Genomic DNA, 13378 nt, shown 5'->3' on the forward strand with positions numbered 1-13378 from the left:
TGTTAACTAATGCTAAGAGCATATAAAACCGATTGAACATGTTGTTTTTTATTAATTGATAATTTTATTCGATAAATACGTATCGGTAGAGTTCTTCATATTTGTGCTGTGTACAATCATTTGAATTTATCAGAACAATTTTTTAATATTATTATTATAAAAACACATAATAGTATCATTCCACTGTAAACGATCAGTTTTCTCGAAATAAATCATACGATTTGTCAAAATTTGTGGCTTTTCAATGTTTTCTCTTGACGCTTACCTAACAGGAAGAAGGTGAGCTTATTAACAATTGATTTGGTGTGTCAAATTTTTATTTTTTCAGGTAGATTGCTTTAAAAAATAGCCGTCTTGAATTAGAACGTAATTAGAGAATCGCTCCATTTCTAATAAGCGCTTTACAAGTTACTTCGCTTTTTATTAACTTGTTACAATCACGATCCCATTTATATCAATCAAATTTTACATATTCTTAACCACGATCTTTTATTATTTTGTCATATCAACTACGATTTGCTTTATTAATTGATATCAAAATTTTTTTTTCGTTTCTATAATTTTTTTTGGTACTATTTTATATGTGCCTCTTACAAAATCCTAAAATTGTTATTTTTCTAATTTGAACCGATAAAATTTGATTTTGTTTTTTTAACATTTTTAAAACGAACATTTTTAAAGCAATCTATTCCGTTTTGTAGTATTTATTATCGTGTGAACACCTTTTTATATTTAGTTCCCTTTTTTTTTACCTTTTTTTCGTACACTCTTATTATATTTGGCTTTTTTTTTGTAATATTTTTACCCTAACAGTTTCTCTAATATTTCTTACAATTTATAGACGATAGCAAGAAGGAGCTCCTCGAAAGAACCAAAGCCGAAGATGCTAAAATACGCGACAACAACAACTTCTACACTTCCACTCCGCTCAGGTCAGCTAACGGCAACGTTTCGGAATTGTCGTTGGCAGCTTCAAACGGCAACTACAGTACCACCAATACTCTTAATAGCGACGACAGTCCTTCTAAGGTTTTAGCTAAAGAACAGCTGATGAACAGTATCAACGCAAATACAATGGTAAATGGTGAGTAAATGCTTTTTGAATAATTGTTCAAACGGTTTGATCCATGCAGCTCCATCCAATATTTCAAAAATTGTGTTAATTTCAGGCAACTCAACCAATACGACGACAATCATCGCTGAAATTGAAGGAGAAACAAAGAAGAAGTCGAAGCATGTCGTTGACAAGACTTATTACATAGCAAAAGAAATTTTAATGACAGAACTGACGTACAAAAAAGATTTGGATGTGATCAATGTTGTAAGTACACTTTAATTTTTCTCAGATTTATCTGTCCAAGATTTATATACCATACAGTTTCACTAAAATAAGTTTTATAATCAATGTTTAATTTATCGCCATCAAAAAGGGCACATTATCATTGTCCACATCAGCATATTTTAACTATTAAAACAATTATAATCAAGATTGGCCTTATTCTCATTAAAAGAAGCAAATGTGTACCAAAAAACAATCATACTTGTCAAAATCAGTATTATTATCAAAGTGAGCATTACGTAACCAAAATCAGCATATTTTTTTATTGAAAAAAATCGGTTGCCTGTAAAGTCAGAATTTACGGGCGAAGATTTTACGTGACAACGTCTTTTTCTCGGTAGTATATTTATTGATATGAATATTATTAAATTGCACAATAGTTGTTTGCAGTTGAAACGCGCTGTTTCTTCTCAATCGACTGAATTACGATTGATTGCAGAGTGATTTAAACTAATAATTTACTTAACACTATCAACATTTGTCAATAGTATGACATAACCTGTAAACTCAGTTTCTCAACTTTTGTGTCAATCTAACAATTAATCAATCAATCATAGTTTACGATAATGAAATATTAGTGAACAATTATTTACCTTTATTGTTGTAGTTGTTGTAAATGACGAATCTAAGCACTCCACATTTTCACTACAGACACAGCTGACGATACTTTAACCACACGTGTGAACTTGTATTATGACGCTTTCTCGGTTTTCCAACGCCAAGAACGCTCGAGAAAGACAGAGACACAAGCACGCACCGATTCAACGCGCCTAATTCTCTAGTGCTGCGCGCGCAGCGGACCGATCATGTTTGAGTGGGAGAGAGACGCAAGGCATTCGCCGGTCCGGCGGGCCTCTCTCTCGTTCGGTGACTCATCGTAACAGACGTGAGCGGGAGTTACACTTTTTCATGAGTGACTCCGAGCCACAACCTAATTTAAGACGTTGTCACGTCAAAAAGTTTTGCAGTCAAGTTCAACCTTATTGTCAGTGGAGAAGCATACAATCAGCATATTTATACTGTTAAAAGAAACTTTACAATCAAAGTCGGGCCTATTGTCATTCAAATAAGCATATTATCATCAAAATAAAGGATAGTCATTGTCAAAATCAGCATTATTGTCAAAGTAATCATCGTAATCAAAATCAGCATATTTTATTATTGAAGGAAGCTTTTCAATTAAGTTAAACTTTATTGTCATTAAAGTAAACATTATCGTCAGAAAAATCAGCATATCTTTGCTATAAAGAACCTTGATAATAAAAATGGGCCTTATTGTTATTAAAAGAAGCATATTATTGCTGAAAAAGGATTATCGTTATCAAAATCAGCATATCATCAATGTAAGCAATATCGTAATTAAAATCAGCGTATTTTCGCTATTAAAAGAAGCTTTACAATCAAAGTAGGGCCTATTGTCATTCAAATAAGCATATCATCGAAATAAGCATTATCGTAATTAAAATCGGCGTATTTTTGCTATTAAAACAAGCTTTACAATCAAAGTAGGGCCTATTGTCATTCAAATAAGCATTTTCTCATCAAAAGAAAGGATCGTCATTGGTACAATAAGCATTATGGTAATCAAAATCGGCATATTTTTGTTATTGAAACAAACTTTCTAATCGAGTTTATCATTATTGTTGTTAATGAAGCATATTATCAACAAAAAGTGATTATATAGTTATCAAAATGATGATCACCATGAAAGTCAGCATTCTCGTAATCAAAATCGTCTATTAAAATAAGCTTTACAATAAAAATCAACCTTATTATCATTAAAAGACGCATAATATTGCAAAAAAGGATTTTCGTGATCAAAATCCGCATATCATCAAAGTAAGCATTATCGTAATTAAAATCAGCGTATTTTTGCTATTAAAACAAGCTTTACATTTAAGTACGGCCTATTGTCATTCAAATAAGCATATTTTCATGAAAAGAAAGAATCGTCATTGTCACAATAAACATATTATCGAAATAAGCATTATCGTAATTAAAATCTTCGTATTTTTGCTATTAAAACAAGCTTTACAATCAAAGTAGGGCCTATTGTCATTCAAATAAGCATTTTCTCATCAAAAGAAAGGATCGTCATTGTTACAATAAGCATTATGGTAATCAAAATCGGCATATTTTTGTTATTGAAACAAACTTTCTAATCGAGTTTATCATTATTGTTGTTAATGAAGCATATTATCAACAAAAAGTGATTATATGGTTATCAAAATGATGATCATCATGAAAGTCAGCATTCTCGTAATCAAAATCGTCTATTAAAATAAGCTTTACAATAAAAATCAACCTTATTATTATTAAAAGAAGCATAATATTGCAAAAAAAGGATTTTCGTGATCAAAATCCGCATATCATGAAAGTAAGCATTATCGTAATTAAAATCAGCGTATTTTTGCTATTAAAACAAGCTTTAAATTTAAGTACGGCCTATTGTCATTCAAATAAGTATATTGTCATCAAAAGAAAGGATCGTCATTTTCACAATAAACATTATCATCGAAATAAGCATTTTCGTAATCAAAATTAGAATATTTTTGTTATTAAAACAAGCTTTTAAAATCGAGTTCAACATTATTGTCATTAAAGAAGCATATTATCAACAAAAAAGTGATTATATGGTTATCAAAATTAAGATCATCATGAAAGTCAGCATTATCGTAATCAAAATTATCTATTAAAACCAGCTTTATTCCAATAAAAATCAACCTTATTATCATTAAAAGAAGCATATTGTTGCTAAAAAATTATTCTCTTTGCCAAAATCAGTATTATCATCAAAGTAAGAATTATGGTAATTAAAAGGCGTATTTTTGCTATTAAAACAAGCTTTACAACTAAAGTTGAGATTATTGTCATAAAAAAAAAAGATCGTCTTTGTCAAAATTAACATTATCATCGAAGTAAGCACTATCGTAATTAAAATCGCCGTATTTTAGCTATGATAACAAGCTCGGGTCTTATTGTCATTAAAAGAAGCATATTACCACCAAAAAAAAACATTATCGTTACCAAATTCAACGAATGATCGCAATCGAACTCATCACTGAACGGTTTTAAATTATATTAGGACCTTTTTCAACCCAAAATACTTTCTCATCGTCATTTTAGTGCCAGCATATTATATTGTATTGTCGTATTCAAATAATAAACCTCAAGTTCATTCAAATCGTTTACTGTTTTAGTGGTTCAGGGATGAAGTAGGAAAAGAAGAGCCTGAAGAATGTCAAATCCTCTTGTCACTAATAGCGCCTTTAGCCCAGGCGCACGGTCTCCTGGTAAAAGATCTAGAAAAGAGGCTAAAGAGTTGGGACATCAAAGGAGGTCCGAGGGCTGTACCTATGGCGGAAAAAATTGCCGATGTCCTCCTGGCACATCTTCCGCCTCTCTTGCCGGTAAGAACTGTGTTTTCTACGTTAAGAATAGATTCTTTTGGCATTTATCTCATCCCTACAATTATCTTGTAGACGTTTTAAGAACTTTTTTTTTCGTTTAGATTTATGAAGAGTACCTAGACGGCCACATGCTAGTCCTAGAACGTCTCGATACAGCTTTCAAACAGAACAACCGCTTCGAGCAGCTCTACCGCGACTTCGAAACTCAAAAAGTCTGTTATCTTCCGCTCACGACGTTCGTTCTGAAACCTCTCCACAGGCTGCTCCAATATCAGTCGCTCTTGAAACGGCTTCTGAACTACTATGACGAAAACCATCCCGACAGAACGGACTGCAGAACCGCCATAGATACGTTGAAAGACTTGATGCAGCCAGTTTCGGAAACTCTGGAACAATCCAAGAACCTCGCCACGTTGTGCGAGCTGCAAAGAGATATCGTCGGTTTCGACAATCTGGTACAACCTGGAAGAACGTTCATCAGGCACGGGTGTCTCTTGAAGCATTCGCGGAAGGGCTATCAACAAAGAATGTTCTTTTTGGTAAGTGTTTTTGATTAAATGTTTTCTTTATATTTTGCTTTCTCCTACCGTTTCTGAAATTGATTTCATTTCCCTTTTATATTCTTTTTTGTTGTCTTTATTATTTTCTTGTTATTAATATTGCTTGTTATTTGTACACGTTGCCTTCATTTCTTTAATTTTTCTATTAAGTAAAAGAAGAACCATTATTGTTGATTACCCACCCTTTTTTCTTCTCACTTTTATTACTATTTCATTTCCTCCTTCTCCTTTTACTCTATTATTTCATTTTCTCCATTTTTATCTGTATCGTTAACTCTTATTTCTTTACTAGTGATTTTGCTCGTCACCATGCGACGGGGGATCCAATCAATTATATCTACAATCACTCCACTTATTTTTTTCTCTTTCTGTTCTTTAAGGTTAGGATGACAACAGAATAATATTTTAATCTGTTGTACAACTTTCATAAGAAATAAGTCACTTTTGGAGAGTCGCTGAACTTTTTGCGTAAAGTCGCCTTATGAAATCGACCTACGTATGAAATCAGCGTAATTCTCGAAAGCTCGAGTTTTGTATTATATTTTTTACCCATAACCAAATTCAGTGTTCACATTGTCCAATGTCAGTAGTTCAGATTTCGTTGTTTAGATGGCGTTAGGATATGTAATCAATACAGTATTATAAATTGAACGTATCGTTTCAAGAACAAAATATGATTGACATATGGTAGTTCGTATTACTTTCTTAGATGGCGCCGTTACCTTAGATTAGATTAGATTAGATTATGTGAGGTCGTTAAGGCCATGCGGCCTCACCGCACTTCGACCTATAGAGGTCTTTTGTGCATACCTTAATCTAGTTAAACTCTAGAATGCCAATACTTCTGATGAAGTTGATTAGCTTCCTAGGTGACTTGTTTCCTATGTCAGAGGATGCCAGACTGACCTCTCCTAGGAATTTTAGTCTTTTGCAGAACAGTGCTACGCAGTTGCATAGTATATGTTCTGCCGTTTCTTTTTCATTGTGACAGAAACGACAGTTCTCACTATCTGATTTGCCCATCTTCTTGAGATGATATCTCAGAGGGCAGTGACCAGTGAGAAGGCCAGTGACCATTTTGATATCTTTTTTACTCATTTCGAGAAGGCGGTTTGTTGCAGTAGGCGACACTTTTATGAGCCTTTTTGCTTGCCTTTGTCCTGGTGTGTTAGACCAATATGATCTTAGTTGATTGAGTTCCCAGCTACGGAGTTCCTCTCTGATGTGGCTTTTCGATAGTCCACAGAAGGATTCCGGACCCTGGAATGGGGTATTAGCTCCTTCTTTTGCGAGGCTGTCAGCTTCCTCATTTCCTGCAATTCCCTTGTGACCTGGCACCCACATCACAGTTACATTGTTGCGTTCCGCCAGCTTCTTGAGAGATTGTTTACAGTCCCAAACCAACTTCGACTCACATGTAAATGACTTTAGAGCCTTTAAGGCGGCTTGGCTGTCTGATAAAATAAGGACTCTTGCCCTAGGGGTGTCTCGGTTGAGACATTCTTGGGCACTTATGTCTATAGCATGTATTTCTACCTGGAAGATAGTTGGGGCGTTTCCAAGAGATTTAGATAGCCTGAAATTGGGCCCAGTAACTCCCACTCCTGCCCTTTCATCTATCTTAGATCCATCCGTATACCATACGAGTAAACCTTCTTCCACTTTTGGTTCAATTTCTTCACCCATTTGGTGGTTTTTTATGACCACTTCAAAGGGTGTTTCAAAGTCGAATTTGACTGGCATAGCATCTGTCGGCATGTCCTTAGAATCCAATGGAATTTCTTCTAAGATTTTCAGGTGGCCAACTAGATCTCCAGGTTTCATTATTTGTGTCTGTCGCAGTTTTAAGGCGGTAGTTACTGCCTCCCTCCTTATGCAGAACTGCAAGGGAGGAAGGTTCAGCATCGCCTCTAGAGCTGCAGTGGGACATGTTGACATTGCCCCTGTGATTCCCAGACAAGCTAGCCGCTGCACTTTATGAAGCTTGGCGTTAGCTGTTGTTTGTTGTGTTTTTGGCCACCATACGAATGATGCGTATGTGACCATGGGCCTAATTATTGTTTTATATGACCAGAGAGTCATTTTCGGTTGTAGGCCCCAAGTTTTTCCAAACGTCTTGCGGCAGGTCCAACTTGCCACCAAAGCTCTGGATAAATTTTTTCAATATGACTATTCCAGGTGAGTTTTTGATCTAGGGTTACCCCAGATATTTTACTTCGTTGGAATAGTCTAATGTGATGCCATTCATAGTTGGAGCCTGTAAATTGTATTTACGTCTCCTTGTGAAAGGTATCAAAGTCGTTTTACTGGGGTTGACATTTAAGCCCTCTTTCGAGCACCAACTTTTAATTTCGTTAAGAGCAGTTTGCATGAGACTAGATATAGTCTGGTCATGCTTGCCTCTAATTGTAACAACTAGGTCATCTGCGTAACCTTGGGTTATAAAACCAGAATCATGCAACTTAGTGAGAAGGTCATCCACAACCAAAGACCACAGCAGAGGCGATAATACTCCCCCTTGAGGGCACCCCTTTACCGCTGTCACAGTCACAGATTCTCCTCCAATACTAGCAGTGATGATTCTCGTTTTTAGCATTGACTGAATCCATTGTATTAGTGAGACTTCAATGCTCCTCTTTACTAGTGCTCTTACTGCACAAACGGTGTGTCTTGTCATCATAGCTTTTTATATAGATAGATTAACCCTACTTTATTTTCTTTCTGCTTTATGTTCCCTTTTACACTCTGTACTTTTTTGTCCTCTGATTGTTTGTTATTTGAACCTGTTGATTTTCTTTACTCTCTCTAGTTTTAAGTAAAAGACGAGTCGATTTAGCTCTTTCTTATCCTATTCTTTGATTTTACCCTTTTCCGGTAAATAGGATTAAAAAGATCAATTCGGTTATTAATACCTTCTCATTTTTTTAGTTCTCCGATATTTTATTATATACATCACGATCGCAAGCCACTCTACAGTTCAAAGTCCATGGACACATGCCCCTTAGGGGCGTATTGATAGAAGAACCGGACGGTGATTTGATGTTTAACGGTTTGATCATTTATGGCGGTAATAGAGCACTAACTGTAGCTGCTAATTCGTTGGAAGAGAAGGAGAAATGGAAGAACGACCTCCAACGCGCGATACAGATGGCCAGAGATAAATCCGATACAAAAATTACATATTTGAGTCTTAAAAGTTGTAGTAAGTTTCTATTAATATTTACAAAAAAAAACATCAGCAGCAAAAACAGGTCAGAAATTTGCAGTTTTATCTATTTCCTTAGGTTCTTCGGACGAACACATTGATCAGGTTGGCAACAATGACGTTGGCACTCAGACTAAACCGCAGGCACAGAGAAGCAACACCACTGTACACGTGTGCTGGCATAGGAGCACCAGTATTAGCATGAAAGACGAGTTATTGGCTGTGGAGGTAAGTTATTTCCGTTTATTTTGAATTTAGTACCAAGAACTACCAAAACTGTATTGGCATGTGGTTATTTCGAGGTTAATCTGGAAAAGTTTTTGAAATATTATTGAAAAAAATAATTTTCTTATCTAAAAATGCAGTTGTTTCTCATGGTAGTCTATCTTTGACTCATTTCTTTTTGTCCGGGTGTTTTTCCTGAACGTCTAATTTAAAAAATCTATTTGAAATCAAAAAATCTTAAGCCATAATGTTGCCAGTCCCCAAAGCGACACCGAGGTTACTAAAAACATTCTTACATTTAGTTTATGGTGTATAGTATGTGATATCTCTTTACTGGAAGCATATTATTACCATAAAAAGGATTACTGGAAGCATATTATTGCCATAAAAAGGATTATCGTTGTCAAAATCAGCAATTTTATGCATTGTCGTAATTAAAATTAGCACATTTTAGTAATCAAAACAAGTTTTGTAATCATAGTTGGATATTGACATGAAAAGAAGCATATTATCTGCAAAAAGCATATTATCCTGTCAAAATCAGCATTATCATTAAAGTAAGCATTGCCGTAATTAAAACCAACATATTTTTAGCAGTTAAAACAAGCTCTATGATCAATCTCGGCCGTATTGTCATTAAAGAAAGCATACATGGCCATAAAAGGTTTATAGTTGTCAAAAGAGCATTATTAACGAAGTAAGCATTATCAAAATTAAAATCACTGTAATTTAGCTATACAAATAAGCTTTATACTTAATGTCGGCCCTTATTGTCATTAAAGGAAGCATATTACCATCAAAAAAAGGATTATCTTTGTCAAAACCAGCATTATCATTAAAGTAGGCCTTATCGTAATTAAAATCAATATATTATTGGCAGTCAAAACAAGCTTTATGATCAAAGTCAGCCGTATTGTCATTAAAGAAAGCATACATGGCCATAAAAGCGTTTACAGTTGTCAAAATCAGCATTATCATCGAAGTAAGCATTATTGTAATTAAAATCACCGTATTTTATCCAAGAACAAGCTGTACAATTAATGTCGGGCCTTTTTGTCATTAAAAGAAGCATATTACCACCAAAAAACATTATCTTTGTCAAAATTAGCATTATTATTAAAGTAGACATTACCGTAATTGAAATCAACATATTTTTGACAGTTAAAACAAGATTTATCGTTTGTATTGTCATTAAAGAAAGCATACATGGTCATACCAAGGTTTACAATTGTCAAGATTAGCGTTATCACCGAAGTAAGCGTTATCGTAATTTAAATCAGGCTATTCTCATGCTTAATTTTTATTGTAAAATATGCGGTATCTCGTTTTTTGGTGTGCCTACTGCCTCTTACATATTTAATCCTCATTTATCTAGAATCACATTTTCTTCGGTAGTTTTAACTGATCGAATCTACACAAACAAAAACAATATAACAAGGCAGTAATTTAATAAGTAGTTGTGCTACCTAGACCGATAACTTTTTCACCTAATCCTTGAATACTAAAAATATAATTTTTCTTTCAGAATCAACTCTCTGGCTATCTTTTAAGGAAATTTAAAAGCAGCAACGGTTGGCAGAAACTTTGGGTGGTATTCACGTCCTTCTGTCTATTCTTCTACAAAGGTTGCATCGACGATTTCCCCCTAGCGTCGCTACCCCTGCTGGGGTACACCGTCAGTCCCCCTTTGCGAGAAGATATGATCTCGAAGGACTACGTATTCAAGCTGCAATATAAAAATCACGTCTATTTCTTCAGAGCGGAATCCGAGTACACGTACAATAGGTGAGCTTTATTGATTTGATTAAGGCTTTTGATAGGGTACAATAAGTACAAGTTGCATCAATCTATTGTATTTCTATGTATTTTTTATCTATTTCTATTCTGTTCGTTCCTCAGTGAGAAATTTAAGTGCCTTGTTAGATTGTAGTAGAAAGAAAAGCTTCTTAAATGTAATTAAACATATATGTTGTTTATAGATGGATGGAGGTGATTGGTAGCGCCACTCAAATCAGGAAGAGGAAGGCGGCAGTGGTAAACGAAAACCAAATTGAAACTTCTTCGGAGAAGTAGAGCTCAAGGATATTACTTAATATTTGTTTTGATATTATTCATAAAAAAAACGTCCTAAAAAGCAGCTAATCAGTTTATATCATACGTCAAACCTGGTGAACACGTAGAACCCTATAATATCCATACTATTTTATTGTATTTTTTTTTTTCTATAAATGTGAGCAAAGTGAAGATATAAACAATTGAGAAGGAAAAAGTAGTGTTTAACCATTGTTCACCTGGTTTAGCGTTCTTTGTACTATTTAAAATGCATCAGCCATATATATTTTTTTTAAATTTAACACTCTTACATGAAATATTTTAAAAATTTGCTGTGAAAAACGAATTTACTAGTATCCTTCATTTAGTTAATTGTCTAATTGATATTTTAACCTTTTTATTGGTCTGGAAATGATATTTTAGAAATCGTTCAGGATCGGTCTTCCACATTCAGTATTTAATAAAGCAATTTTTAGACTTTTATAATAAGAACTGACGTGTACATTCCATAAAACGTTAAATTTTTATTATTGATTTAAGGAAAACTTCATCAGCGCCATCTATTAATGACAAAACTATTTTATTTCACAGAACATAAACTTGGACGCCGTAGAATGTCCGTAGGTGTCGCTGTTGACGTTTCCTAAACTCACAGGATATTTATAAATATTAATTTTCTATTCGTACCAACTGTGTAACAAAGTGCCGTCTAAAAAATAATACAGCTACTAACATTTACATTATTTTTAAATATAATTAAAATTTTAAGTGTGATTTTTTACGGAGCAGCTACAAATATTGATAATTTATTAATAAAGAAATTAAAATATGCATTTAATTTAGATAAAATATTTATGAACTACTTTTTTAACATATAAAAATATGTTTAAAAGACATGTAATGAATTTTGAGGGCTTAAATTTACTTTGTCCCGCACATTGTCTAAGAATTTTTTGAATATATACAATCAAAAATTTAATTTTGCTCTGTATGAGATTTGTTGATTTTAAAGAGGTCTTTTGTAGTGTATAACAACTCGAAAATGGTGAAATATAACTCCTAAATAATGCTTTTTACATCAAGGAGTAAGTGGCTAGGACAGATAAGGAGAATTCCAAACTGTTGCAGCAGTTAAGACATTTAAAGGAACTATAACGACTAAGACAAGAGTAAATATAAAAGGAAAATGATTGACTGAAAATTTTACACATTTTTCTCCAAATTTCTTCTAATTATCTGTCCATATCGAGAAGAAACATTGTTGAAACTACCGTAGAGGCATAAACAGAATAAAAAAAGAAATAAATTCGGAAATGAAATGATAATAAAGATTTTATTTACATACAGGTTTGAGCAAGTGTTGGGAAAAAGTTAATTTCGGCCCATAACACAACGATTCGACGACATCGTCACAAAATATTTATATCTATTTGATCCTAAAGTATTAAAAAAGAAAACTATGCGTAGCTTTATTAAATCCATTCCTGTATTTATACGAGTGCCTTCGAAATTTTCTAGAATTTTTGTAAATATGTATAATAGGAGGGAATCCACTGTACTTTTGTGACTTATTGTGAACTAAGAGGCAGCTGAGTGATTTTATTTTATTTTATTTGTGAAAGGATATGAATATATTTATCGATTAATGTATTAATTTTAAACTTATTGTAATTTTAATTGTTATTTTATTTAAACAAAATAAAATGGTTTATTAAAAGTGATTTCTGATTATTTCTTTTTATTTATCCAACATATATTCTGGTATCTATGTTAAGGATATGTAGGCAAAACGATAAATATTAAAAAATTCTGATAAAAATTTAGAATTTTGGCGAATGATCCTAATTTTAAAAAGTTTGGTGAATGCGCGAGGTGTAAAACTCATTAAAATGAAAAGTAATTAACGAAAAAACTGATACAGCACTTAAGGATATTTTCTACATTTAAATGCAAAATAAATAATATGAAACTATCCTTCAGCTTTAAACAGTTCATCATGGACAAACCATGATTTGTATAATAGATTTGTGATTTTCTTATTGAAAAAAGAATGTTCATTGTCAAAAAGTTTAAGAAGCGGTTTATTTTACATATTTATTTATACTCAGAAGAAGGACTTTTTGAATAATATAAAAACATGTTTCACCAGTGCACTGGATGAATTTAAGATGGTTGCCTGATATTGAAATTCTGAAAGAAATTCGCAGATAAAACTGGGCAGTACTTGTTCGATAATTTATTTTGGGAATTATAAATAAATTTTAAATTAAAAAATGATTAAACCAACAAGTAATCTAATAAATTTAAAGTTTTGGTGAATGATCGGCAAAATTTTTAAAAGTTTGGTGAAGGTGCCGGAACAAACATCTCTTAAAGTTCGTTAAAATGATATAGAATTGACGAGAAATGCTATAAAATATACTAAAATTAGTAATTTTTCTGCTGTTCATCGTATACTACGGTATATAGATGTTCCAATTGATCTGGTAACTGATTTCCTCATTATTTATCTTAATTTATTGCTTATGAATCTATAGCGACAAGCTAATTTTATTACGAATTAAATTTTTGTATTCAAAAATTAATT

At 33.1% G+C, this 13378-nt stretch overlaps 1 protein-coding gene across 2 annotated transcripts in view; it reads left to right on the forward strand.

Annotated features, from left to right (window-relative positions):
• Positions 1-12512, forward strand: part of LOC140440965 (FERM, ARHGEF and pleckstrin domain-containing protein 1-like) — a 115639-nt gene extending 103127 nt beyond the window's left edge. For both annotated transcript variants that reach the window (XM_072531324.1, XM_072531325.1), the window contains 8 exons: positions 842-1084; positions 1170-1321; positions 4540-4749; positions 4851-5288; positions 8238-8511; positions 8594-8742; positions 10265-10524; positions 10719-12512. In XM_072531324.1, coding sequence (XP_072387425.1) covers positions 842-1084; positions 1170-1321; positions 4540-4749; positions 4851-5288; positions 8238-8511; positions 8594-8742; positions 10265-10524; positions 10719-10812 — 1820 coding nt within the window. In that variant the 3' untranslated portion in view covers positions 10813-12512. The remainder of the gene's footprint in view (positions 1-841; positions 1085-1169; positions 1322-4539; positions 4750-4850; positions 5289-8237; positions 8512-8593; positions 8743-10264; positions 10525-10718) is intronic.
• Positions 12513-13378: the final 866 nt, after the last annotated feature.

The sequence above is a fragment of the Diabrotica undecimpunctata genome, chromosome 5, assembly GCF_040954645.1.
Source record: "Diabrotica undecimpunctata isolate CICGRU chromosome 5, icDiaUnde3, whole genome shotgun sequence".
In the NCBI taxonomy this organism is placed as follows: Eukaryota; Metazoa; Arthropoda; class Insecta; order Coleoptera; family Chrysomelidae; genus Diabrotica; species Diabrotica undecimpunctata.